Source organism: Tyto alba, unplaced genomic scaffold (assembly GCF_018691265.1).
Source record: "Tyto alba isolate M040663 unplaced genomic scaffold, T.alba_DEE_v4.0 Super-Scaffold_26, whole genome shotgun sequence".
Classification (NCBI taxonomy): Eukaryota; Metazoa; Chordata; class Aves; order Strigiformes; family Tytonidae; genus Tyto; species Tyto alba.
This window is the reverse complement of record NW_024881300.1, coordinates 2,640,188-2,666,112: the sequence shown is the minus strand read 5'-3', so window position 1 is coordinate 2,666,112 and position 25,925 is coordinate 2,640,188. Positions and strand designations below refer to the sequence as shown.

The following is a 25,925-nucleotide window of genomic DNA, read 5'->3' as shown; positions in this document are numbered from 1 at the left end:
CTGTGCCGCTGGCGGCAGGAGGGGACTGGCAGGGCCATTTTGGAGCAGGGAGGGCAGTGTCCTGGCGCTGGCTGTCCCCACCATGGCTCTGCGGCGGGTGCTGGAGCTGGGGGGGGCCCTGGGGCGCCGGAGCTGCTGCTCCAAGGTGGGGATGGCTGCTGGGGTCCCCTTGGGCACAGAGGGATAGGGAACCCAATGTGGCCCTGCACCCCCAGCTGCAGGTGGGGGTCCTGGGCCCCTCGCCCCTGGGCCAGACCCTCCTGCACCTGCCCTGACGGCGCCCTTGCCCCCCTCCCCTGCAGCACCCACTGCCCCCCGACTTTGTGGAGGCCCTGAGGGCTGTGGTGGGGGGCCCCAATGTCTCCACGGCCATGGCGGTGCGTGAGCAGCACGGCCATGACGAGTCGATGCACACGTGGGTGCCTGGGGCTGGGACCCCTGGGGGGAAGGGTCTAGCAAGGGGAAGGGTGCTGGGGAGGGGAAGGGTGCGGGGGAGAAGGGGCATAAAGAAGGGAAGGGGCATGGGGAGTGGAAGGGGCATGGGCGAGCGGGGGTCTGGGGAGAGGAAGAGTCTGCGGAGGGGGAGGGCCATGGGGAGGGGAGGGGTCCTGGGGATGGGAAGGGTCTTGGGGACGGGAAGGGGAATGGGAGAGCGAGAGTCTGGGGAGAGGAAGGGTCTGGGTTGGGGAAGGGCTGTGCGGAGGGGAAGGGCTGTGAAAAGGGGAAAGCATCTGCAGAGGGGAAGGGCCATGGGGAGGGGAAGAGTCCTGGGTGGGGGGAAGAGTGCTGGGGAGGGGCAGGGGAATGGGCGAGCGAGGGGCTGGGGAGAGGAGGGGTCTGGGTTGGGGAAGGGCCGTGGGGAGGGGAAGGGCCCAGGGAAGGGAGGTCCGTGGGGCAGCGGTGCCTCCTGCGCCCCCCCCAGCTGTGCCCCCCCGGACGCCGTGGTGTGGCCCCAGGCAGTGGGGCAGGTGCAGGAGCTGGCAGCGCTCTGCTACCGCCACCGTGTGCCAATGGTGCCCTTCGGCACCGGCACCGGCCTCGAGGGCGGCGTCACCGCCGTGCAGGTACTGGCACCCCCCGGCAACCCCCCCGGCACCCACCCCCCCCCCCCGGCCTGGGGGGCTTTCGGCTCCCGGCCGTGCCCAACCGCCCCGGTGCCCCCGTGCCAGGGCGGCGTCTGCTTTGACCTGAGCCGCATGGATGCCATCGCGGAGCTGAGCCTCGAGGACTTCTCGGTGGCGGTGGAGCCCGGCGTCACCCGCAAGGCCCTCAACAGCCACCTGCGCGGCACCGGGCTCTGGTTCCCCGTCGGTACCGTGGGGGCCAGGGGGCTGGGGGGTGGATGAACTGGTGGTGCTGGGAGCACTGGGGGGGGTCTGTGGGTGCCCACAGGGCCGTGGGTGCTGTGGTCCCAGGGGTGTAGGAGGGGTGCTCAGGGGTGGCGGTGCTGTGTCCCCAGTAGTGTTGGGGTCCCCCTGGAGCTGGGGGTGTCATGGTCCAAAGCCTACTGGGGATGCCCGTGGGTTTGACATGGTCGCAGGGTTTGCTGGGGAGCCCATGGGGCCAGGGTGCTGGGCTCCCAGGGGTGCTGAGGTCCCCATAGGATGCTGTGTTCCCAGGGGTGTACCGTGGGTGCCCATGGGGCTGGGGATGCTGTGGTCCCAGGGGTGCTGGGGTGCTCATGAGAGTGGGGATGTTGCTGCCCCAGAGGTTCTGGGGGGGTGCCCATGGGTGTGCTCTGGTCCCAAGGGTGCTCAGGGTCCCCACCGGGGTTGCTGTGGTCCCAGAGGTGTCAATGGGGGAGTGGGTACTGGGGTCCCAGGGGTACTGGGGTCCCCCTAGTCCCAGGGGCACTGCTGACCCCGTGGTCCCAAGGGGTGCACTGGGGCTGCCTTGGGGCTGGGCTCTCAAGGTGTGGGGTCCCATAGGGATGTCCTATGGCCCCATCCCCATGCCAGCCACCCAGCCTGTTCCCAACCCCATCCCCATTTCCATCCCCATCCCCACCCCCATCCCCATCGCCATCCCCATCCCATCCCCATTTCCATCCCCATCCTGATATCCATTCCCCTCTTCATCCCCATCCCCATTGAATCCCCATCGCCATCCCTGTCCCCTTCTCCATCCCATTCCCAACCCTGTCCCCGTCTCCATCCCTATCCCATCTCCATCATCTCCATCTCCATCTCTGTCTCCATCCCCATCGCCATTTCCATCCCCATCCTGATCTCCATCCCCATCCCCATCACATCCCTATCCCCATCCCTGTCCCCGTCCCCATCCCTGTCCCCTTCTCCATCCCATTCCCAACCCCATCCCTGTCTCCATCCCTATACCACCTCCATCTCCATCTCCTCCATCCCCTTCCCCATTTCCATCCCCATCCTGATCTCCATCCCCATCCCCATCCCTATCCCATCCCCATCGCATCCCTATCCCCATCCCTGTCCCCTTCTCCATCCCATTCCCAACTCTGTTCCTGTCTCCATCCCTATCCCATCTCCATCATCTCCATCTCCCCCATCTCCATCTCCCCCATCCCCATCCCCATTTCCATCCCCATCCCCATCTCCATCTCCATCCCCATCCCCATTTCCATCCCCATCCCCATCCCCATCCCTATCCCATCCCCATCGCATCCCTATCCCCATCCCTGTCCCCTTCTCCATCTCATTCCCAACTCTGTTCCTGTCTCCATCCCTATCCCATCTCCATCATCTCCATCTCCCCCATCCCCATTTCCATCCCCATCCTGATCCCCATCCCTATCCCTATCCCCATCCCATCCCTATCCCCATCCCCACGCCCATCCTGATCCCCATCTCCATCCCCATCCCCACCTCCGTCCCCGTCCCCATCCTCTCCCCCCCCGCCCGCAGACCCCGGGGCGGACGCCTCGCTGTGCGGCATGGCGGCCACAGGCGCCTCGGGCACCAACGCGGTGCGGTACGGCACCATGCGGCCCAACGTCCTCAACCTGCGCGTGGTGCTGCCGGACGGGCGCCTGCTCCACACCGCGGGGCCCGGGCGCCAGCCCAGGTGGGAGCCGGGGGCCGGGGGCCGGGCCGGTGGGGGGGGGCAAGGGGGGGGTGGGTCCCCCACGGGCGCCCCCCGCTCACCGGCCCCGCGCAGGAAGCGGGCGGCCGGCTACGACCTGACCTCGCTCTTCGTGGGCTCCGAGGGCACCCTGGGCTTCCTGACGGGGGCCACGCTGCGCCTGCACCCCCTGCCCGAGGCCGCCGCCGCCACCACCGCCGCCTTCCCCAGCGTGCGGGCGGCCGTGGCCTGCACCGTCCAGGTGCTGCAAGCCGCCGTGCCCGTGGCCCGCATCGGTGGGTGCCGGGGGGGGGGGTGGGTGGCAGTGGGGCTGGGGGCCGGGGGCTGGCAGAGGGGCTCAGCGCTGCCTCCTCCCGCCCAGAGTTCCTGGACGAGGTGATGGTGGGTGCCTGCAGCCGCTTCAGTGGGCTGGAGCTGCCGGCGGCGGCCACGCTCCTCCTGGAGCTCCACGGCTCCCGGCACGGGCTGGCTGAGCAGCAGCGGCAGGCAGGTAGGGACGGCGACGGCGTGGGGGACAGCCCCACTGGGGCTGGGGACAGTGGGGCTGGGGGGGGTCATGGTGGGCACCAGGGGTGAGGGCGGGGTGCCCAGGGACAGGGGGTGGCGGGGACAGAGGTGTGCTGGGGTGAAGGACGGGTGCCTGGGAATGGGATTTGGGGGACCTGGAGGGTCACCGGGGTGAGGGACGCGTGCCCAGAGCTGGGGAATGGGGTGTCACCAGGGCAAAGGATGGGTGCCTATGGATAGGGGGATCAGGGGTGCCCTGGGGTGAGGGATGGTGCTGGGGGGGCCGTGGTGTGGCTCTGGGGTGTGTGATGGGTGCTCAGGGACAGGGGACGAGGGACCAGGGGTGCCCTGGGGTGCGGGATGGGTGCCCAGGGCCATTGATGGGAGGACCTGGGGGGGTCACCAGGGTGAGGGAGAAGTGCCCAGAGCTGGGGACTGGGGGGACTGAGGGTCTCGGGGATGGGTGCCCATGCCGAGGGCTGGGGGAGCAGGGATGGGCGCCCAGAATGGGGACTGGGGAACAACGGGCAGGTCAGCGGGGTGAGGGATGGGTGCGTGGGCTGGGGGGGATCTGCTGGGGAGGGATGCCCAGGGCGAGGCGCCCAGGCCTGGGGGTGGTCCTGGGGGTGCGGGATGGCTGCCCACGACGGGACCAGGAAAGGGGGGTTGGGGGGGGTGTGGGAGGGTCCCGTGGCTGCTGCGGGTCCCGTCCCGCCCCGTCCCAGGGCTCCTGGGTGCCGGCAGAGGAGATCGTGCGGCTGAACGGCGGCTCCGGCGTGGCCTGGGCGGAGGGGCCGGAGGAGCGCGGGCGGCTCTGGGCCATGCGCCACAGCGCCTGGTACGCTGCCCTGGCCCTACGGCCCGGCTGCCAGGTGAGGGACGGGCGCGGGGCCGGTGGCGGCAGCGCCCCGGGGGGCTGCGGGCACCACGGCTCTGCCCTGCCCCGGCCCAGGGCTACTCCACCGACGTCTGCGTGCCCATCTCCCGCCTGCCCGACGTGGTGGTGGAGACCGAGCGGGACCTGCGGGACTCCGGCCTCACCGGTCAGTGGGGGGCACGGCCCCTGGGGCAGGGGGAAGCGGGGGGCTACCGTCCTCCCTGCCGCGCCCCCCGCCCTGACCCACTGCCCTGCAGGCCCCATGGTGGGACACGTAGGCGACGGCAACTTCCACTGCCTCCTCATCTTCGACACCCGGGACCCGGCCGAAGCCCAGCGCGTCCACGCCTTCACCCAGCGCCTGGGCAGGTGGGGATGGGGACAACCCCGGGGGGACGGGGACGCCGATGGCCCTGTGGCCACCCCCTGGCCCCCCGCCCCCTCCCCGCTCCATGTCCCGCAGGCGGGCGCTGGCAGCGGGGGGCACCTGCACCGGGGAGCACGGCGTGGGGCTGGGCAAGCGGGAGCTGCTGCTGGAAGAGCTGGGCCAGGAGGGGCTGGACACCCTGCGCCGCATCAAGGCTGCGCTGGACCCCCTCAACCTCATGAACCCCGGCAAGGTGCTCTGAGGGACCCCCCAGCCCCCTGGGATCAGGGCTGGGGTGCCCCCACTGCCCTGCCACCCCCCCTTTTCCTCAAATCCCCCCCACACACCTTGTGCGTCACAGACCCCCAAACCCCCAATAAACCCCTTTGTACCTGCAGCCTCCCTGTGCCCTGATGACTTTTGGGGGGGACAGGGCACCCCAACCCCTCCCTGGGGGGTCCCTGGCCCAAGCTGGGCACATGCAGGAACCCCCAGGACATGAGGAGCTGGGGGGGGGAGGACGATGACACCCACTTTAGCCACTTCCCTAGAGCCACAGGGCTGGGAGCTCTGGGCCGTGCCGGGCACCGCCGTGGCCATCCCCACGCCGAGGCAGATATGGGGAGGGGGCAGCAGCACGGGTGGAGGGCTCCAACACCCCACAGCCATCATCTGCTTCACGAAGAAAGCCAGTAAAATAAAATAACAGTGAATATTTTATTGAACATTGTTTTAATACCATATCAAAACACCTTGACTAATGAAGGAAGCTCCCCCCAAGCTCTGAACTCTTAGGTTTTTTACCCCCGTTTTTTTTTTTTTTTGTTTTTTTTGTTTTTTTTTTTTTTTAATATATAAATACAGAAAGGTTTCCCGCAGGGGCACGGCCACCGGCAGGGGAGGTCTCACCAACGAAAACGCGCCCGCCGCGCTGGGAGGGGACGGGGATGGGCTGGAGGGGGGGGGGGGTGTCACTGCCATGAAATGACTCCGTCTTGGCACCTCCGGCAAAGCCACCCCCGTGGCCGGGGGGCACCTGGGGGGCCATCGGGGGCCCCCCCCTGTCCCCTCCGCGAAAGGGTTTGACTCCAAGGCGATGGGAAGAACGAGGAGGGGATGGGGGCGGTTTTGGCAAGAGGAGCCCGGCGAGGGGGCGGCGGGAGGGGGCGGCGGGGATGCTGCGGCTCTCCAGTCTCTGAGTGGTTATAGCTGAGTTAGTGACCAGTCTGTAAACATCACCGGGGCAGGGAAGCTCAAATCGAAGAACACGCCAGTCAACACGAAGCTTCAGTTGTGGTTTGGTGTTTGTTTTTTTTTTTTTTTTTGTTTTTGTTAGTTTTCTCTTTTTTTTTTTCCTTCTTTTTTTTTTTCCTTTTTTTTTTTGTGGTTTTTTTCCTTTTTTTTTTTTTGTTTGTTTTTTTTCTCATTGTAAACACTTGAAAGACGGACCCCCGCAGCTCAGCAGGGGGGGAGCAGTGGCCCCGCTCCCGGCGTGGGGCAGAGTCCCCGTCTCACGCCGCAGGGGCCGGGGTGGAGATCTCCAAAAGGGAGACGGGAGAGAGGAGAAAATTCCTGTTTAGTCAGTGCAAAAAAACCGAGCAGAGCCCCCGGGTGAGTCCGGGTGGGAGGTGGGGGGGTTGCCGGTGAGAAATGCCGCGTGCTCCGTTTGGCTGGCTGTCCCCCGGCAGCTTCCCCCTTCGTTTTGGGGAGAAAAGCCAAACATCATGGCAGGGTTTCGGCCGAGGGTGTCCCTGGGGCCTCCCTGGCAGGCAAAGCTCTCCTGATGACCAGCGGCTGTGGAGGGGAGAGCGGGTCGCTCCGCTTTTCTCACACTGTCTTCTCCTGGATGTTTCTTATTTTTTAAAATCTTTTAAATAAAAAACAAAACAACAAAACAAAACAACAACAAAAAAAAAAACCCAAACCCCAATAAAACAAATAAAAATAATAATAAAAAAAAAAATTCGCCGTTGTCCCAAGTGGATTCAAGTTTCTGGGTTTTATTTTTGTCTTCTCGAGGAATTTAAAGTCAGTCCAAAACTCCAGGTAGGGCGGGGGGGACGGGGAGAGGAGGTACAGCAGGTATAGCAAGGTGCCCTGCAAAGGCAGAGAGAGAGGATCCCAGGTGAGGAGCGGGAGCCACGGCCACCCCATCCCACCCTCCCCTCCCCTCCCGGCCCAGGATTTAATCCCGGCACGGGAAAATGACGTTTGAACGGCCGGCCGCTGGCTCACCTTAGAGAGAAGTCAGCAAGCACGCCCGGCGGGTCAATCGGAAGGATGCTCCGGGCAAGATCTGTTCACTTCAAACCATGAGTCTATACAGCTGCGGAGAGGAGAGTGCGTCACCACCCCCCAGCCTCGGGATGTCCCCCGCCTGTCCCCCTGCCACCCGCCCGGCTGCGCCCCCTCGCCGGTACCTTTTGTGATAAATGCAGAGGCAGGGCAGCCTGGCTATCGTGTCCCCCTGCAGCAGCTCCTCCAGGCAGATCACGCACTCGCCGGCGTCCTTGGTCAGCACGTCATCTGGGAGGGGAGGAGAGGGCAGAGTGAGACGCGGCCCGCTGCGGCGTGTCCCCCCCCTCTCCCTGGGGTGGAGGCAGCCGGGATGGGGCAGCCGCGCCGGCAAACGCTGGTGGGAGGCTCGGGGTTGGCGGGGGGAGATGGGGCTGGGGCGGCTGCAGCAACCCCCCCCTCCCAACCCCTGGCTTCCGAAAGAGCACCACGGAGCAGGAGGTGAGCACCACTCCCCCAGGAGCGGTGAGGAGAGAGGATGGGAGATGCAGGAGCTTGCAGACCAGTGCTGAGCCCAGTCAGCCCCGCTGGCAGTGAGGAGGGAAGGAAGGCAGGGACGCTTCGGAGGGGCAGCCCAGGCGGCCACACGTCCCCCAGCCTGGGCAGGCAGGACGCCCGGCTCCCCCCGGCACGGCGCGCCGCGGTGAGGGGGCCGCCTTACGAAAGGTCCCAAAGGCAAAAAGCAGCGGGGTTGAGCCGTGCCGGGGGGGGGGGGGGCGGGGGGGGGAGCGGGGACCGTGAGCTGCACTGGCCCGTTGGAGCACAGCCCTCTTGGCAAGCCCGGCCAAGCCGCCCGCCCGCGCAGCCTGCGGCAAAACGTCTCCCCGGCCTGCCCGGAGCCGGCAGGACGCCGAGTCCCCCCGGCACAGCCTGGCCGCCGGCCCTTACCGTTATAGGAGAGACGAGGTTTGCTCAGACACATGATAAAGTGCATTTCCATCTCGTCAGAAGCCACGGATTTGGAGCAAATGGGGCACTTGAAACCTGGAGGGGAGAGCGGAGAGATGAGCTCGTAGCGAGGGGAGGAGGGGAAGAAGAATCCAGCCCGCGCCCCGGGGTGGCCGCGGCGGGGGACGGCGGTTGGGCAGCCCCCTCACCTGCCGCCTGCATGGTGGCATGCACCCCACGCAGTGCCCGCCGGGCGCCCGCTCATCCTGTGCCGGCCGCCGGCAGCGCGGGGGACAGCCACCCCAGCCGGCGCGCCCGCCGCCCCCATGCCCGCTGCGCAGAGGGCACGGAGAAGCGTGCCAAGGCAGCGCGCACGTGGCCATCAGCTGCCGCTGGCCCTTAAAGGGCGAGGAGCAGCCCGGGGCACGCAGCAACCCCCCGAGGCCGGCAAGCGCGGGGGGCACGTCCCCGTGCCGGGACGGCGCCGTCCCGGCCGCCGTAGCTCAGCCTCGCGTGGCCGAGCCAGAAAAGCGGCGAGGGAGGAGGTTTTGCTGTGGGGCTGCAGGCCGGAGCCACGAGCCTAGATCGCTGCTTTCTCCAGCTTTTTGCAGGGGCGAGGTGGGCGCTCGCTCCTCCAACGCCAGCCAGCAGCCCCGGGAGCAGGGGGACCCCGCGGGCAGACGTCCCTTGGCCTTGTCCTGTCACCCGGAGCTGGCTCTGGTGACCTGGACTCTCGGGTGAAGCTGGCCGTGATGTCCAGACCTGCTCTGCGTCCTTGCCGGGGCACGAGGGCGGGACCCGGCCGGTGCCGGGGTACCTCACCGGTTCCATCACCCGCTCGAGCCGTGCGGACTGCCACGGCACCGTCCCCAGCACCGCCGAGCCAGGCTGCCCCAAACCCAGCTTTCCAAACCCCAAACTCCCAGGGGATCAAAACCCCAACCAGCCCGGCAGCTCACCCACCCCGGACTCCCTGCCCTCCCACCGCAGCCGGCTCGAAGCCCTGCGGTTTGTCACTGCCCAGCGCAGCGGGGCTCAAGCAGATGCAGCCAAACACGCGCGTGCCACCACCGCCACCATGGGTTTGCACCAGAATATCTAGCAATTCCCTGCCTGCAGAGAGGGAGAGGGTAATTTAAGGACCTGTCTTCTAAAAGCAGATCAGGTTTGACTGCAGTGCCGCTTAAGAGCTTTCTTCATATATATGCAAAGGCTGCTCAGGAAAGAAGAGGAAAGGAACATACACAAATTACCTAAGGATGAATCAGGTTCTCGTTTGCCACCACGTGGATGTGGCAAGGGGGTTTTTTTGCTTCTTGGAAGGGAGAAAGTGCGGGTGGCTTTAGTGGGAGGCAGCTCAGACCTCTGCCGTGCAAACAGCCAGGATAACTGCTCGACACCTGAGCACCCTCTCGTTAGCAGCAGTGATAAACACAGATTACTCCCCAGCTTCCTGGATGAAAACCTAGGACAGGGACACCGACTTCTGCCCCTCCGGGGGGTGGTTATTCTCCAGGAGGGCACAGCGAAGGCGAGGATCGTGGATGGTGGGGGACTGCTCTAAAGGGACCTGTTAAAATAAGGAGCCCCCAAGCCCGGGGGCCCCTCCGGTGGGGTGTCAGGTTGGCCCTCAGCGTGGCACCGCAGGGACACATCCCTGCCGTGGGGTCCCCGCGGCGAGTCCAGCCCCGTTTGCACCAAGCCCTGGCTGCAAGGGCAGCGCTGGCAGCCCAAGCCTCGCAGGCAGCAGCACCGATCTATCTGCCTTCTCCTCTCCAGCCTAATTTTACTCCTGACCGATTTATACCTTGTGGCAGCAGTGCCCATTAGCTGACATAGTTGTTTTTTTTTTTTCTCCTCCCAAGTGTTTACCCGCCTGGTGTATTTATAGAGCGGGCTCAGATAGCCTCCCAGCCTGCCTTCTGCAAGACCCAACTAGCCTCCCCTTGCGAGACACCTTCCCCATCCCCCGGTTCCCCGGGCAGCCTGCCTGCCCCTGTCCCCAGCTGAACCGATCCTGCCTGAACGCAGACGGTCTGCCAGCACCGCGGGCGCCAGTCCCTCCTGGGGAAAGCTCTGGGGACTGGTTTCCAGCAGCGAGCCCCCGGCACGGGGCAGCTCCGAAGGGCTCCCTTTGGAAAAGGTGTTTCAGCCGTGAACTCAGTATCAGGGCAAGGCATTTGCAGAGTTTAGGTACCATCCCCTGTGCGCCGCACGGGAAGACCTCGTTTTCTCCGGTTCCCCCTTTTTCTGTGCCAGCGTGTTATTTTAAACAGCTGCCCCAGATCTCCTGGCTCCAGCAGCACCCAAAGGGATCCTACGAGACGTGCAAGCGGGGAAAAGGGAGAGGGCCCCGGATGCGGGGCTGCCAGGGCGCGACTGCCAGCAGCACAGCAGGAGCTGGGGAAAGAGCAGGGCCCTTTGCAAGCTCCAGCGAGCGGCTGTTGCCGTGTCTCCAGGCCGCTTTGCTAGCTGGGGTAGCTTTAGCACGGTTATAAATAACCGGTATGAGCACCCATCACGCTCCTCGCTGCTCCCCGGGCAGCCGGCTGGGGGACGGGGACCCGCGGCGAGGAAGCAGGGACGTGGTGCAGACAGAGGGGCCCGGGCTCACGCCCCAGCACGCACACGGCGCGCTCCAGCCACAGACGCTGGCTGGCACACGGGCCCGGGGGGCTGAGCCAAGCGCAGAAGGACACCCGCTCTCCTGGCTCTGCATTTTGCAAGATGGAGCTGGGGGGTGGGGGGGGGGGGGGGAAGAGATAATAAAATGATGAAAATGCAATTGCATAAATTCCTGGGTCTGAGTGGGAGCGAGGAACCGGCACGGAAAGGCCCCCGGGGTGGGGGGCCACCCTGCACCCCAGCTGTCGGCACAAATACTTGGCATTGCAAGAGCAACTGCTGGCATCCCCCTCCACGGCCGGCACTGGGAGCCCAGCGCCAGCGGGAAAGGGGAGGCAGAGAAGGGGGGGGGTCGGGCTCCCTTCTCCGGGTGACCTCTGGGGGCAGGTGGTGGATGGAAAACCGCTGAGGCTGGGGGACAGCCGGCACCTGGCAGCGGCTGAGCCCAGCGCCTCGGAGCATCCCTCCGCAGCTCAGGCCGGCGCTGGGGCCCAGAGCCCGTCCTGCAGACGAAAAGGCCGCTCCCCAGGCTGCCAGCCCCCTCCGGGCCGTGGTATTTTCCATGCTCCCCGAAATCCCCGTTAATTTATCCTGCTTAAGCTGCCAGCCTGAGCAACGCAAGAGATTACATTTTGACAGCTGCTCATGGAAAATTCAGCTCCCTCCCTCCCTCCTCCTTGAGCCCTTTCTGCCCTCCTCCCACATGCCTAAAAAAATAAATGAGAGAGAGGAAGGGCCCAGCTATTCCTCCTCGCCCGGGCCTCCCACACCCACGGGGAGGCTCAGGGGATGCTCCGGGAAAAGGCTGTGGACCCTGCCTTCCTCCCCAGGCAGCCGGCAACGTTCCTGCCTGCAGCTTGTTAAACCTGAAGCTGGCACTGTCTCCGCAAGTAGAGACATGCAGGCAAGCACCATCTCTGGCCAGGAGCAAAGGAGGAAGAGGAGGGTGCTGTAGGAAGTAGGCTGGCCCAGAAAGGCAGGTTCAGATCCAGACCTGGACTCTTATATTCTGCAGGAGACTTTGAGAAAGCCAAGGGCTTTCCAGGGCTGTGAGACACGTTGCCAGGTGATCTCATCTCTCCGATGGCTTGGTCTAGAAACTGGGAGCAAGCAGCACTGGTGCTCTCTAGGGGCTACTGCCCTCTGAGTATTTTTAGGAAGGTTACATGGTTAATTTTAGAGAGCTGGGTGAAGCAGGGCTGGGAACCTCTGAAAACCTCCACCAGGTCCTGTGCAAGCTGAAAAAGCCCCGTGGTACGCTGCCAAAAGCACCGCAACAGAGGCTGCCACCTTTAGTGGTGGTGGGAGGGTCAAGACACCTTTCCAACCCACCTGTAAACATCTCAAACGTGGCTGCTTCTGAAGCTGGGATAGGAAATTCCCATCACTTGTGTCTACAAGTGATGCCCGCAGCAACCCGTGTGGGCTTGAGGACGCGGCAGCCCGGGTGCAACCCCAGTAATCCACCCCACACAGCGCAGCAGTCACCACAGGGACCCCGCTACCACAGCAGGATAAACCAGCGTGCAGGAAAGGCTACACAAACTCCCCAAAACACACCCACCCCCAGAGGGGTCCCTCACCCCGTGCCTGGACACCCCGCGGGACACCCCGAGCACCAGGGAGCTGAGGGGTAAGTCTCAGGCTGCCTGATGTCCACGAGAGATCTGGAAACCTCAGCTGCACAGCCCATCTCCTTGTCTCCAGAGAGCATTCTGGGCCTCGGGCCAAGGGAAGCTGGCTTCCACCAGGTGAAGATGCAGCCGAGCGCAAGATAAATGCAGGGAATATTTGGTCCAAGCACGCAGCTGAAGCAGAGTCCTGGTGCTTCCCCCTCGCTGAGCAAACCCCCAGCATCCCACCTCCCCCCCTGGCTTCCCTGACATCGCCAGCTGAACCAGCAGCAGGTGGAAGCTGGAAGAGATGGATGTTTTAAAAAAATGCACAACGCTACTGACTGAAAACACAACGCTAGTGACTGAAGCGGAGGGCAAGACTGAAAAACCATGTTTATGGGCCCAGCTGGTCAGCCTGAAGCAGAAACACATGGGAGTGGGTAAGGAGAAAGGATGCCACATCCTCCACTTCTATTACCCCTCGTGGGCTCCAGTGCAGCCCCAGGAGGGAAGGAATCATGGAGGAATTGCCATCCTTGCTAGCTGAGCAAAGGAAACGCTGCAGAGCCAAGATACTCAGACCTGATATCTCATGGAAAATAAATTCACCTTACTGGCTTAAAGAAGCCTCGCTGTTTGAAAGCGGTGGCTGCAGGACAGCACACGGGAGATGGCAGGTGGGGTGCCTGGGCACCACAGGGACCTGGTAACTGAGGACCTCCATGGATGTCCTCTTCTGAGAGCATCACCCACCACGGAAGGGATGCTCTACTGGCCTCTGAGCGATGCAGCCGGCGATGCTGCTTTGCACCGGGGCAGGAGGCAGCTCGCAGCTGCACCAAGGACCTGTCCCGACAAGGACCACGCTCCCTCTGCCAGCAAAGCGCTTGTACTGAGTGCCTGGAGGCCGGGGTGCCCAGCAGGGTCTGGCCCCAACCTACTTCCCCTTGAAGGAGGAAACTGCATCAGCTGGACGGGCAGATGCAGGAGCTGGAGCCTGACACAACCCCGCTGCCTGCTGCCCTGGCAGGACACGAGGCGCCGGGTGAACGCCGCGACGGTGCTCGGCTATTGTGCAGCACAGGGTTGACACGAGCAAGAACACGTAGGCAGGAAGGAGTAAAGCACTTAAGGGGCCTCCTTTACCGGCTCCAAAAAAGGGCTGTATGAGAGTCCTTCCTCCCCGTTCAAGGCTGCAGGGAGGTGAGCAAAGCACAAAGGAGGGGTCCAGGGTGGAAACAAGACATCCCACCTTCCTGGGGGTGGGGGGGGAGGCAGGGATGAGGCATACCGGCACCTGGAGAGAAACCAAATGATGCAGGTTGTTGCTTCAAAGGGACAGTCCTGCTCCATTCCCATCTCATCCCACCATTTCCTTGCTGATCGAGTCAGCTGGGCTGGCTGAGACGGGAGAAAATAAATGCGTGTCATGTGAAGCAGCACCCCAAAAGGAAGCTACTCCTGCGCAACGTTGAAGAAAAGCCGCCCCTGGTTCGCGGTGGCTCCAGGCAAAGCCCCCACGCTGCAGGCGTTTGCTGTCAGGTGGGCCACACACCAGCCAAGGGTGGCAGGGGTGTGCCGTGGACCACGAAGCTGGCCGAGGCCAGCACTGCTGTAACGCTCGAGCCAGGGGGGTTTGGAGATGCCTCTGCCCACTCCCACCCGACTCAGGTCATGAAGAGGAGATGCAGCAGCAAGGAAAAGGCATCAGTGCTCTGGATGTGGGGAAGTCACTAAGCAGGAGGGGCTGGGTGGCATCACATCGCAGCAGCCCAGGGCTGGCTTGCTGCAAGCCAGGAGGCAGAGATATTTTTTTTTTTTTTTTTTTTGTAGCCAGCTCGTTTCTTATGGAGGTGGCGGGGGAGGACAGGAAGAAGCAGAACAGATTGCAATACCAGGTCTGAGGGAAGCCGGAGAGTTGAAAAGGGGCAGGAGACTGTGAGAGAGGGAACCCCCGCAAGGACATTTGCTCCAGAGCACCCAAAGCCACTGAGCCTCAGCAGATGGACACACCAAAGCCCTACAAGATGCCTCCAGCACAGCCCACAGACACTGAGAAGCGGGAGAGGGCGAAGAGGCCTGGCTATACAGTTGCAGGACATCCAGAGCCACCCTCCTTGCACACAGATCCTCAGGAAGAACATGCAAACAGCCTCTGCAGCCCAGGCATCCCCCCTGCCTGTCACTGCTGGAATACTGCCCCTTTCATGGCTGCAATTGCAAATTTTGAACAAAAATATCTATGCTATAGGTAGAGAGCATCTCCCTGCTATAGCCCAGGGTATGCTGCAGGATCAGTTCCTCCCAGATCTAGATGAAAAAGGCAGGTTCCCAGGGACACCTTGCCTTCCAGCTAGTCCTAGTTTACTGCAGAAACACTCCCCCAGCTGCTGGGAACAGGCTTCATAAGGAAGAGCGTGTAGCCCAAAGCTAATTTTAGCATCCCAGAGAACAGCAAAGTTAAGCACAGGGGTCCTGGGCAACAGCCCAGTGAAGGCATTAACACCTTCGACTCCTGCCATTGGGCTTCAGGACTTGAATTTACCAAGTTACAAGCTCATTCGGGACTCCTGCTAGTCACAAAACCAGCCTGCGGCCATCTCATTGTGCAGAAGAGCTGCAGGGATGCCCTGGTGCTGCCTCCCCACCTCTCAAGGGATGCTCGGGGTTTCAAATTCACTGGCCAGACAGAAGAGGGATCTTGCCGGCACACCTGGGAATTTCCAAAGGGTTTGCCTGCACGCCTGCTTTTCTCCTCACAAGTATTTCTTGTGTGAAGGAGGAAGCTCAGCTGCGAGTCTTGCTACATGCAGCAATCATCCGCAAGATGCACAGAGACAACTGGGCAACAAAGGGGTCCCAGGTGCGGAACTAAAGAAGCACAGGGGATCCCCCGGCAGCGCAGTGGGACATGGCGACTCGGAAATTGGAGCAGAAAGGGAGACAGTTGGATGTTTCAGCTCAGCAGGGGCTGGGAGGGAGCAGTGAAGGCAACGTCACGCGGGGACTGGCAGGGTGAGTCACTTCTGACTAAGCCATCCGTTGGGGAGGCACCCACGGAGTCCCCACCGCCGGGCTCCAGCCGCTGCCAAGCTGCCAGAGGAACTCCTGCTTTCGGAAAGGCTTCAGCGCAAAAGCCTGACCTGAGCCACTCCCAAACGCAACCAGAGCCAACCTCCTGGGGTGAAGCAGCAGCTCCCTGGCTACCTCCCTCCTGACCCCTGGGTTTTTCCAAAGCAGAAGACTCGCACGTTGGTGCTGCCGAGGCTCCGTCATGCCTCAGCTTCAGCTGATCTCACTGGGAGGATGAGGGGATGCTCCAGGGACACACGATGACGTGCCCGGGCTTCACAGTGCTGGCAGCGGGAGCAGAGCCCAGCACTGATCTTGCCCACGTGCCCCCTCCTGCTGGGAAGCAACCCCACCCGGCTCCTGGGACACCTCCTCCTCAGGCATCCCACGGCAGCACCGCAAGAACAGCGTGGTGGAGAGTCTCCCATGGCACTTCATGCCTGGGCCATGGGGGCAGGAGCTACTGGGGCAACTGGTGTGAGACCCCGGGACTCTGGGGTGCATGGGAAAGACGAAGCACTGCTATTCAGGGTAGAAAAAGGGCAATTTTTATGTAGCGGGCAGCAAACAGAGCAGGAAAGCACAAAGAGCTACATCCACAGGCAGCACACATCTGGGAAATGCTTATGACCAGTTAACACTGGTTGTTTCTGCAGAAAGACAGGCACTATCGAAAAAATTTCCTAGTGAGGAGCACACTGCAGAGCAAGCTCTAACCTCACCTGTGCCTTGCATGGTAGGAAGAGATGCACAGCGGAGAGCATCTCCCTGCTCCCCAGGAGGGTCTGCAGTTCCTGAGAGACACCCAGTGAATGCCCCAGCCCACCAGGAAGGGAAAAAGTGGGGTGCAGACCTGCAGGATGACCACACACCTCTGCTGCGCATGGTGCAGGAGGGGAGGGATGCTCGACAGCACCAAGCTGCCCAGCCAGGCAGCAGGAGCTCCCCTTCTCCAGTCAGAAGCTGGGGGGCTCCAGAGATACCCCCATGCTGGGGACAGGGCCACACCACACCATTCGCTTTCACTCCAGAGCAGCCCTGCCCTGTGCATTTCCCACTGCCTTTGAGGCATGGAGGCAGCCAGTAGACAGAGCCAGTTTTCTGCAGCTCTGGGAGCTAAACCTCCGAAACACAAAGCACGACGTCTCGGCGGAAGGGACCCCTCAGCGAGCGGCAGGGTCTGCCCGTACTGGATCCTGCTAGTGGAGGCAGGAGGGGCTGCACACCTTGACACAGGCAGGAACACCCCTACCCCGCTGTTCCACCTTCTCTGCTCCTGCCTTCCCTTCGTTTCAACACGTGCCACACTCATACATGGGAAGGGCCAAGCTCTCTCACAGCCACTGGCTGCTGGGAGCAGGATGGAAATAGTGGGGGCTGCAGATGACAAAAATTTCCAGCTGTGGGATTTCAAGCTCTCCCTTCCCCAGGAGAAAAGAAAAAACACCAAGACAACACCCAGAGGAGCACAGTGTACCCCCACATCCAGAGCTGGGAAGGGCCTTAGGAAACAGAGCCACCCTGTGAAACACTCACCCAGGACCCCAGGACCGGCTGCAGGGTGCTGTCTGCATCGTACCTGTCTACAGGGAGCAAAAAGAAATCAAAGGCATCTACAACCATCTTTGGAAGGGTAAAATCCAGGCAAATAGCAGACTTCAAGGGCTACAAAATCAACACTGCAATAAATAATTGGATGGACAATAGCTTCAAAGCAGCATGATTCAGGTGGAGATAACCCACCGAGGCAGCTCAGGCAGGGTGCTCAGCCTCACCCTGTCCCACTCAGCACCAGCTTATCAGACAGCTGGCCCCAAAACCAACCTCAACCCATATTGACTTGACCTCCTTGCAGACAGTAATTTAAGCCATCTGGCTAGAGCCAAATCCCCCCCTCATTTTCCCCAGCTACAGATGTACAGGCCTTGGATGGATGGATTGAAAGGTGGATCTAATTCCCCTGCAGCATTTCTGATGAAACACAGCTCCATCGCCTTGTAGGGAGAGCTCCCAAATGAATTACTGCAATTACCCCGGCTGCAGGAGAAACTGCGGGTTTTCCCTCACCGGCGACAAAGACTTCTCCAAAAAACAATCCCCCCAAACGCCCACCACACCAAGCTGCAACGCAGTTGACTGAGATGCGGCGAGCGGGGCCCCCAACACCACCCTCGAGCTGCTGAGCCGTGATCAGAGAAACATGCGACCATGGTGAAAGCTGAGGGGAGAACGAAGCCAGCCGCCTTTCAAGGCAGCAACAGGCAAAGAAGCACAGGGGGTGTGGAAACTCCTTATTGCCAGTAGCCCTGTCCTAGGAGGAAATAAAATGCTGGGCAGGGATGCGGGACAGGGGAAGCATCACTCGTTTCTCCTGCCTGACTGCTGCTTTCCTTCTCTAGCGTTGCAGGCAGCTGGCCTCTAAAAATACCCGCTGTTGTCACGCCGTCCTGCCTGCTAGGGCCAGGAAACAGCTCTGAGAGGCTTTCAGTTCAATTCTTCATCTGTGCCATTGTGCTTCCCTCACTAGGACCCGTTCCACCCCCATTTCTGTGCCTGGTAGGTGACAGTTTTTTCAGGAACTGTGGCCATAACTCAACACAGCCTCAACGAGCCAAGGGTGTTTGCTGTGAATATATACAATCCTGGGAAATTTCCGCTACCGTTGCTAAAACTAGCAAAAGGGTAAATATTTCCACCACATCTCCTCTGCAAAGTGCCACAAGACTGTTGCACAAGACTCATGGTCTTGTTTCTGTGATGCTGATGGGGGGCCCACAGCTGCACGAGTGTGCACGAGTGCAGAGAGCCAGGAATTTCCTGATCTAATTCAGCCCACAGCAGCACGACACCGCAGCTGTCCTGGGGCCGACCCGCTGCCGACACCGGCCATCGGCTCCGTGGGGAAGGAGGGGAGACAGAGGATTCTCTGTCCACCTTGGAGGTGCACTGCAGCCTCACCAACAGCGAGGCAACATCCCCACTGGCCAAATACACCTTGGACCAAACACCTTCAGCTGCTCGTAGACCCGCCACTGGGGCCTGGGGAAGGCTGAGGCCAGAGCTGAGCAAAGCATCTGCTCAAGCTCAGCTGTCCACATGCGGCACAAACCCGGCAGCGCGTGGGCATGAGGACCACAGCAGGGAGCACCGACAGACCGAGCCCGTGCCAGCAGCACGGAGACCAGCCGTGGGGACCTGCCAGCTGGCTCCCCAGCTCTCCCCGCTGCCCTCCTCAATCCCCAGGCTGTGCGGGACCCGCTGTGGGCTGGATAAAGCACACCAAGAGAGAAGCAGCCCCTGTCCCCCACAGCAGGCAGGGCAGGAAATCCACCAGCAGCCAGGCTCTGCCCACGGGAAACGCTGTGCAGCGGGACGAGAAGAGGCCCCAAGCCAGAAGAGCTTCCTGCAGCTGCACCTCCCGAAGGCCTCCCACCAGAAAGCAAAAAGTGTTTGGCCAAGCAGCACCTGCAAAGGACAGCAGGAGCGTCCCTGGGGGGAGATCCAAGCCCCCAGCGGGTTCACCTGCATTTGAAAACTACCCGGTGGAACCAGCACGGGTGAGACATCTAAGGGCCAGCTTTAATCACTCCTGCTCTGTCTGAAATAAAAAACGGGTCTGCCTCTACAGAAAAAGGTGTGTCGTACCCCAGTGCACAGCCACGCCAAAGCAGGCAGTTAAAACACACTGCATCAGGCCCCGCTGCTTTACAGCATCACTCAGCTGCTTGTGTAAACCACTTGTGAGCCCATATCGTTTCAATTTTCAAGGGAACCAGGAGAAAGCCAGGTCACATTTACTCAAACCCAAATACTTGACACATTTGGGGTTTCAGCATACCAGCAGCAGAGGCAACGAGACATGCCTCGTGGTTGCCCACCAGCCAGCCAGGGTGCCACGGGAGCGGTTCCTGCAGAGGGAATTCATTCAAAGAGCTCTTTGCTGCCTGTCTGATTTGTCACACGGGAGATTGCATCGGCGAAAAAAAAAAAGCTTTCCTTCTCCCCCCCTCCACCAAAGTGGGTTTTTCTCCCTCCCTGCGTTTCTCTTGAAATTAATTTTCGTCATTTAGCAGCATTTTCCCATGACTCTCTGCGGCTCCCTTGGCTGGGCGCCAGCCCTGGTACCGCTCCTCCACCAAATGTCTGCTTCTGATTGATCCTCTGGCCAGCAAACGGGAGAAAGAGGGGAGAGGAGCCCTAACAGCACATTAATAAATAAGAGAAGCCTTTACGGTTATTCCAGTCACTGGAACAAACATCTCAGCAAAACAAACCAGCATGGGATAAACTTACATCACGGGCCGGGAAGACAATCCTGGCTGGGAAGTGGGTCAGCCCAGGGAGCACGAGAGCATCGTTCTCAGCATCTCTGGAACGTACGTGTGCAGAGGGGGGAGAGGGCACCCAGCTCCCCTGCGCTGATTTATGCACAGGTTTAGAGAGGAGCGAGCCCAGCCAAGCCAGTTAGCACGCACAGCAATTAGTGCCTCGCTCCTGGGCAAGGCAGCCGAGAGATTTCGGAGGGCACGAGGGTGGCAAGGCAGCGCAGTGACAGCCTGCGCTAGCTCTCGCTGTGGAGACCGAAGATAACCGCTGCCGCCACCGGCTTCTCACGCACAACGCCAACGTTGACACACTTAAACTTCATCTCCAGGCTGCAGGTCTGGTATGCATTAAAGCTGCCTTCGAGCCTCCCATCTTCTGCTACTCGGCGCTTTGTTCTTCCAAGGTAGCTGCTGGCTCTTCCCCCGGCTCCGGGCATATGCTACCTTGCAGCCAGCTCCGAGAAGGCAGAAGCAGAACCACCACCCCTCCAGACCTGAAAAGTCCAACGGCTGAATATCCCCGGCCTGGGGCATCATCTGGACAGTTCCTGCACCACTTCACAAACGATCCGCAGGCCCGGCAATGCTGCGGGTGCCTGACCTGGCTGCCAGGCAGTCACCAGCACCAAACCCACAAAAAGATGGTTTGAGGACAGTCTCCTCCGGAAGTTTCCACTGGCAAAACCAGATTCACAATACCAAGTTCCTGGAGACCTTGGGGTGCCCTTCCCCTGGCCTAGCCCCTGTAGAGTGAGAAGGGAAGCACATATCATAGAATCGTAGAATGGTTAGGGTATGATGTCTGCACATTGAAAAGTTGGTGGCAGGAAAGTCAGGGCTGAAAGTGGACTCCCTCCAGCAGCTTGCTGACTGGCCAACTAGAATTAAGCCTTCTGATTTTGGTGTAGAGATTGCAATGGCAGGACAAGCTCAGGAGCAAAGGATCAGCAAGCACGAGCAAGAAAAGGCTCAGGACTCGAAGCTGTCAGAGTACAGCAAGGATACACCACAGATTTGCCTCTTCCCAGCTGGGCAGAGACCAGGGCTGGCCAGCGCAGGTGTTCACACACACCTTCAGCTCATCCTCCAACAAATGATCCCTATTTCACAGCCCTTACTCCACAGCCAGATCAAAGAGCACTTCCACCTTGTTTTGCTCTCTGACCCTGCCTGGAGAAGGACCCAGCCCAGCGCCTTGGCTGCTGTCTCTGCACCGGACACCCTGCTCCCCCAGGTCCAGGCCCTCCCGCCCCAGGCACAGCGCTGCCGAGAACACAGCAGCTCGCTTGGCAAAGGAGACCTCCCAACCTTCCTGCTGCCAGCATCCAGGACAAACAGCTTGTTTTGTCAGTGCACAGAAAGCCTGCGACATTCCTCATGGCACCACACAGAAGGATGAGCAAGGCAATTCCTTGGGCTAGCTGGCAGACGAGGAGATATAGATTTACTGGAGCTTCAAACACACAAGGGCTTTGGGTGCTGAGGGGGATTTCCAGATAAACTTTAAGCTACTTACAGCCTCTGAAAACTCCCCAAGATCCTCTGATGAAGATGAATAACGAGTGATACTAAGAGAATCACGCAAAGCTGGAGACATGCAGCATTAAACCACACATCTCCTTTTTCTCCCTCCTTCCTGCTAGCCATGGCTTTGCTGAGAAGTCCTAATGGCCACAAAGCTACAGAGACAGGGTCAATTGCTACAAGCAAACTCCAAAGTTGCAAAAGATGTTTTGTCATCTTCCACCCGCGTAGGCCAGGAAGTGGAACTCAGAAACCCTGGGCTGACAGGGAAATCCCAGAGCAGTTTCAGGTGGCGCTGGAGCAGTCATGTCGCTCCCGTGGATGGCGGACACGCCTGGAAAAATCCCCATCAGGAAGCGGGATCCGCTTACCCAGGGAGGTGCTGTCTCCTAAGAGGGAGAGAGAAGCTCCACCACAAAGGTCAGATCCTCTCGCCCACCTTGTTTGAAAGATGCATTTAGGCTTTGCAATTCATAAGGGGGGCAGCTCTCCTCCCCTGGCCCTGGAAGGGCTAGAGGCCATCAGTACATAACTGCTCCTGCCGTTCCTGCACCTGTGGCAGAGCCCAGAGGGATTCGGCAGCGGGTTTTCACCGACTGTCACGACACACAGCACCCTATAGTGATGCTGCAGCACACGCTGGCCCTGGGGACCACTTTGCAACCCACTCCCTCTGCACACACTTCCCAGCACAGCCCTCCTCTCTCCCTCCCTGGGACACGCAGCTCTTTTGCAACCCTTTGATGGCAGAGAAGGGAAGGAGTGACACCAGCCAGGGATAAGAGAGCTCAGCCCAGCTCACTCCTCAGGGTGCCTGCTGATGGGCCAGATGAGCCATGAAGCAGCCAGAGAGGCTCACAAAAGCAGCATCGCAGATAAAGGGAGTGGGGAGGCACTGAGCCTATCTGCATGCTCCCATTATCGCGGCCATGCTGCTGCAACAACAGCACCTTATCACCGGCATTGAGCCAGGGCTCCTCACTGTCCCACTGAGGTTTCCGCAGAGCCCAGGTTGCAATTTGAGGCTCCTGACTCTTCCCGCAAACCCAAGTACCCCTGGAAAAGCAAGTCTGTGAACATAACCTTCCCCATGTGCCAAGATCAGTGCCATCCAGGTCTCCAGACTGTCCAGAGGCAGGAGGAAAGGGCAAGCAGGGCAAGGATCCGCTCTCCAGACCTGTTAGCCACAGAGTCTGGGGGGCTCCTCTCCTTGAGTCAGTACAGCAACTCGGGCAGATCCCCGAGACCCCCGGGCACCCGTTCTCCTGTGCGGGCTCGGTGCACTGGCGGGTCCCCTCGTCCCCACCCTTGAGTCATCCTTCAAAAGGAGCAGGGACGGTCACACGCAGCAATGTCAAAGCTCCTCTCCGTTTACCAGAGCGCTGCTGCTTCAGCACTTTCCAGTGGCTAATGGAGTGGCTCAGCGCTGTGAGAGGAGCCGGTCGATGGGGAGGCGGGGGGGGAAGAAGCGAGCAGCTCCTGACTGCCCTGCTGTAGGTTAACCAGCTGCAACAGGAGATAACAGGAATTTTAGCAATCTTGAGGTGGCTTACTTCCCCCTCCCCTCAGACTCCAAATCCTCCGTTAACCTCGTACACTAAGAGGAAGAACGCAGAAGTTTAATAGTCTCTGACAAGTTTTCAGAACGTTTTTTAAGCATCCTCTGCTCCTTTTGCTATTAATTAGCGACAAAGAAGAACCACTGCTGAGAGAGGCTTCAGCATGAACTGAATGGCTCTCGCTGCTGTTCACGTATGCTTTGGCACAGCTCAAGCGCTCTCGGAGGGCCCCAAAAGAGGCACCAGAGAGACCCAGTTCTCGCAGCACTTCCCATATCACGCTGCAATCTTCCAAGGGCACCGGGTTTAACTTAGCAGCATCGCACTAACTCGCTTGAGCGGCTGGAGAAAGCTTACCCTGTTTTGCAGCTGTTGTATTTTTATGAACAGGTTTTTGCCTCAAGTGTTGCAGTTTGAGAACTATCATTTAATGTAACTGATACTCTCTGACTGACCACCTCTATGTACAGATTAGTGACAGGGTGTTTCTGTAACAAAACCCTCCCTGCTCCAGCACCAGGCGCAGCAGAAGGCCCCATGGAACCCATTCACACAGAGGCTTGTGGAATACCTGGAAGGGTGCTGAGCCTTAAGTTTCCTTCAGTGTTTGAAAACCAGAGCAGCAGCACAGTCTGCGCAAGGTCACGGAGCAAGAAAGTTTGCAGAAGTGCTCAGTCTCAACTCCGGCGCCACATGCCTGCCAGTCCTCTCCGTCTGCCAGCGAGGACTGCAAGGATCAATAGGAACCGGGCCTGGGGTGTTCTGCCACTGAGGATGCAATACAAGACATACAACTTCGATCTAACTGAGAAGAGCAGCCCCCGGAGACTGGGAAAAGGGGAAAAATCCCAAGATGGAAGTAAGAAAATGGGCCCCACGAGACTCATTTTGCACTTTGTTCTTGTCCACTGGTTCAGTCTCAAGCTTTCCTGAAAATAAGGCAGTGTCCCAAGGCATATTACGAAATTCCCAAACCACGTCATGCAAGGAGAACACTTACAGCGTCGGCAAGGGGGCCGGGTGGGAGAGAAATCCCAGACTATTCCAGGAAACACAAGGAGACATCCCTGAAATGACTTCCCCTCTCTAGCCAGGAGGGGAAGGGAGGACCTCCCACCATGCTCCCTACACCCAGCCAAAACTAGGTCAGTGACACAACCCTGCTTGCAGCCAGAGCTCCTCTACTAGACACAAGGACACACGGAAGGGTCCAGCCAAGAGGGTGAGGATGGGGGCAACCTTGCCCCCTCCCTTAGCCTTACACGTTTCCTGCAAGGGAGCCCAGCCCGCTCCCTGGCCCTGTGTAAAGAGGCAGGCAGTTCCTCCTCTGCTTCCTCCCCGGCACCACAACGGTGCCAGCTGGCTTGAATGAGAAAACCCACTCTGGCCTCTCCCTGGCCCTTTATCAGATGAAACAAAGGAAAAAAATTCCCACACCTCGCTTTCAAAGGCTTCCTCTGCCCCTTCCCCAGTTTCTAAGGCATGGGAACTGCCATACCTGACCAGGAACCCTCCAAACACCTTCAGAAGAGGCACGAGGAGCTCAGCTTCAAAACCAAGGGCTCTAGATACAGCAGCCTTAGACCGCCTTCCCCCCAAGTCGAGGCGAGGATGCCACATCCACTGCTTTGCATCGCAGACCAAAACACCTCCCTTCCAGAAAGCCTCCTCCCTCCACAGCCCCTTCTTCCCTTGACCTTGACACAGATGCCAGCCCCGGTGCTCACCCACCCACCCGCACTGGGGAGGGGATAGGGGTCCTTCCTTCAGGCTTGGCACAACGGGGGCTTGTCCAGCTGGCCAGGTGGGAGGCAACCCCCCCACTTTCCCCGGGGTGACCGGTGCCCACCGCCGCTTCCTGGGGACCCACCGAGGGAGGGGCGGCCAGGGGAAGGCTCCGGGGAGCACGAGGCACTCACCGCTGTGTGAGCTGAACCACCGCGGTGCAATGTGGAGGGGCAGCGCGTCGGCCAGCGAGGCCCTGGCGCCCAGGTACAGCATCCCGTCTCTATGGTGACCGCCTCCCGTCTCCTGGTAACCGTTGCCATGGGCGTACGTGGAGTCGGAGCCCGGACCGCCGCCGCCGCCGCCGCCGCCGCCGCCGCCCGGGGCCCGCTCGGCCTCCCCCGCCGCCCGCGCCGCCGCCGCGTACAGCCCGAAGGGGACGGCGCCGGCCGCCGCCGGGTCCATGCCCATACCGGCCACCGAGCTGACGGAGCGGCTGCGCAGCCCCATGGCGCCGCCGCCGCCGCCCGCCCGGTAATGGCCGAAGGGGGGCGGCCCCCCCCCGCCTCCTCCCGGCGGCGGCACGGCGCTGTCATCCGTCGACACCCCCGGGAAGGGGCCCCGAGAACGGGCCGCCGTGCTCTGCTTGCCCCCCATATGGGCGCCGCCGGGCCGGAGGGAGCCGAGCGACAGCCCCCCGCGGGGAACGGGGCCGCGCCGCCCCCGGGAGGCGAGAGGGGGCGGAAGGAAGCGGGGAGGGGGGGGGGGGCGCGGGGAAGCTACGGGCGAAAACCCATCCCCGCCCCAGGCATCCTCCCCCCGCCGGGCCCGCAGGGGCGAGGGAGCCCCGAATCCGCCGCCGCCGCCGTCACCCCCGGCGGGGTCCGCCGAGGGCTCCGGGGCCGCGGGGGAAGGGAACGGGGCAGCGGGGGAAGGGTGGGGAGGAGGGGAGGGGAGGGGGGGGGGTGGACGGCGGCCGGGTCGCTCCGCCCGCCTCGCTGCTGCCCGGGGCGCGGCCGGCAGCCGGGCGACGATCAGCTGCGGCCCATGGGGCGGCGGGGGGCGGCGGGGGCCGGGCGCCCCGCTCCGCTGCGCTGCGCCGGGCACGGCCTCGCTGCCGGCCGCCGCCAGCCGCCTGGGTGCTGGGCGCCGCGCCGGAGACAATAGAGGCCGGCAGCACGCATGCTCCCGCCCCCGGCCCCCCCCCGGCCCGCCGCCCTTAACCCCTGCGCTGCTGCCGGCCGCCGCCCGGGCCTGCGCTCGCCGCCGCGGGTCACGGGAGGCGCGGCTGCTCGGGCGGGCGGGCGGCTGCCCCGCGGAGCACAGGCCTCGACCCGCCCCGCCACCTTCCTCCTCTACGCACCCCGCTCCGCGTAGGGGCCGCCGGCTGCCGCTGAGGCCGCCGCAGCGAGTCCCCTCCGGGGAGGCTGGGGCTGCACCGGGCCTCGCCGCAAGGCCCCGCCGGTTTCTCGGGGCGCGTCCCCCGGT

The 25,925-nt window shown here is 61.6% G+C and overlaps 2 protein-coding genes across 4 annotated transcripts; one reads left to right on the top strand and one right to left on the bottom strand.

The window, feature by feature from the left end:
* Window positions 1–53: 53 nt before the first annotated feature.
* On the top strand, window positions 54–5,667 carry LDHD (lactate dehydrogenase D). 3 transcript variants are annotated; one of them, XM_042797819.1, is made up of 12 exons: window positions 54–145; window positions 303–415; window positions 923–1,064; window positions 1,170–1,311; window positions 2,880–3,039; window positions 3,133–3,332; window positions 3,419–3,547; window positions 4,309–4,436; window positions 4,517–4,607; window positions 4,699–4,810; window positions 4,905–5,061; window positions 5,360–5,667. In XM_042797819.1, the coding sequence occupies exons 1-12, from the start codon at window positions 83–85 to the stop codon at window positions 5,507–5,509; spliced, it is 1,587 nt and encodes a 528-aa protein (XP_042653753.1). In that variant the 5' UTR covers window positions 54–82; the 3' UTR covers window positions 5,510–5,667. The 3 variants fall into 3 exon arrangements, with proteins under 3 accessions (XP_042653753.1, XP_042653755.1, XP_042653754.1); XM_042797821.1 differs by having other exon boundaries at window positions 4,905–5,533; XM_042797820.1 differs by having other exon boundaries at window positions 2,880–3,332; window positions 4,905–5,533.
* ZNRF1 (zinc and ring finger 1) lies at window positions 5,512–25,925 on the bottom strand. The gene is made up of 5 exons (XM_042797822.1): window positions 24,632–25,925; window positions 7,992–8,087; window positions 7,229–7,334; window positions 7,044–7,134; window positions 5,512–6,905 (listed from the first exon to the last, which is right to left on the bottom strand). The coding sequence occupies exons 1-4, from the start codon at window positions 25,092–25,094 to the stop codon at window positions 7,077–7,079; spliced, it is 723 nt and encodes a 240-aa protein (XP_042653756.1). The 5' UTR covers window positions 25,095–25,925; the 3' UTR covers window positions 5,512–6,905; window positions 7,044–7,076.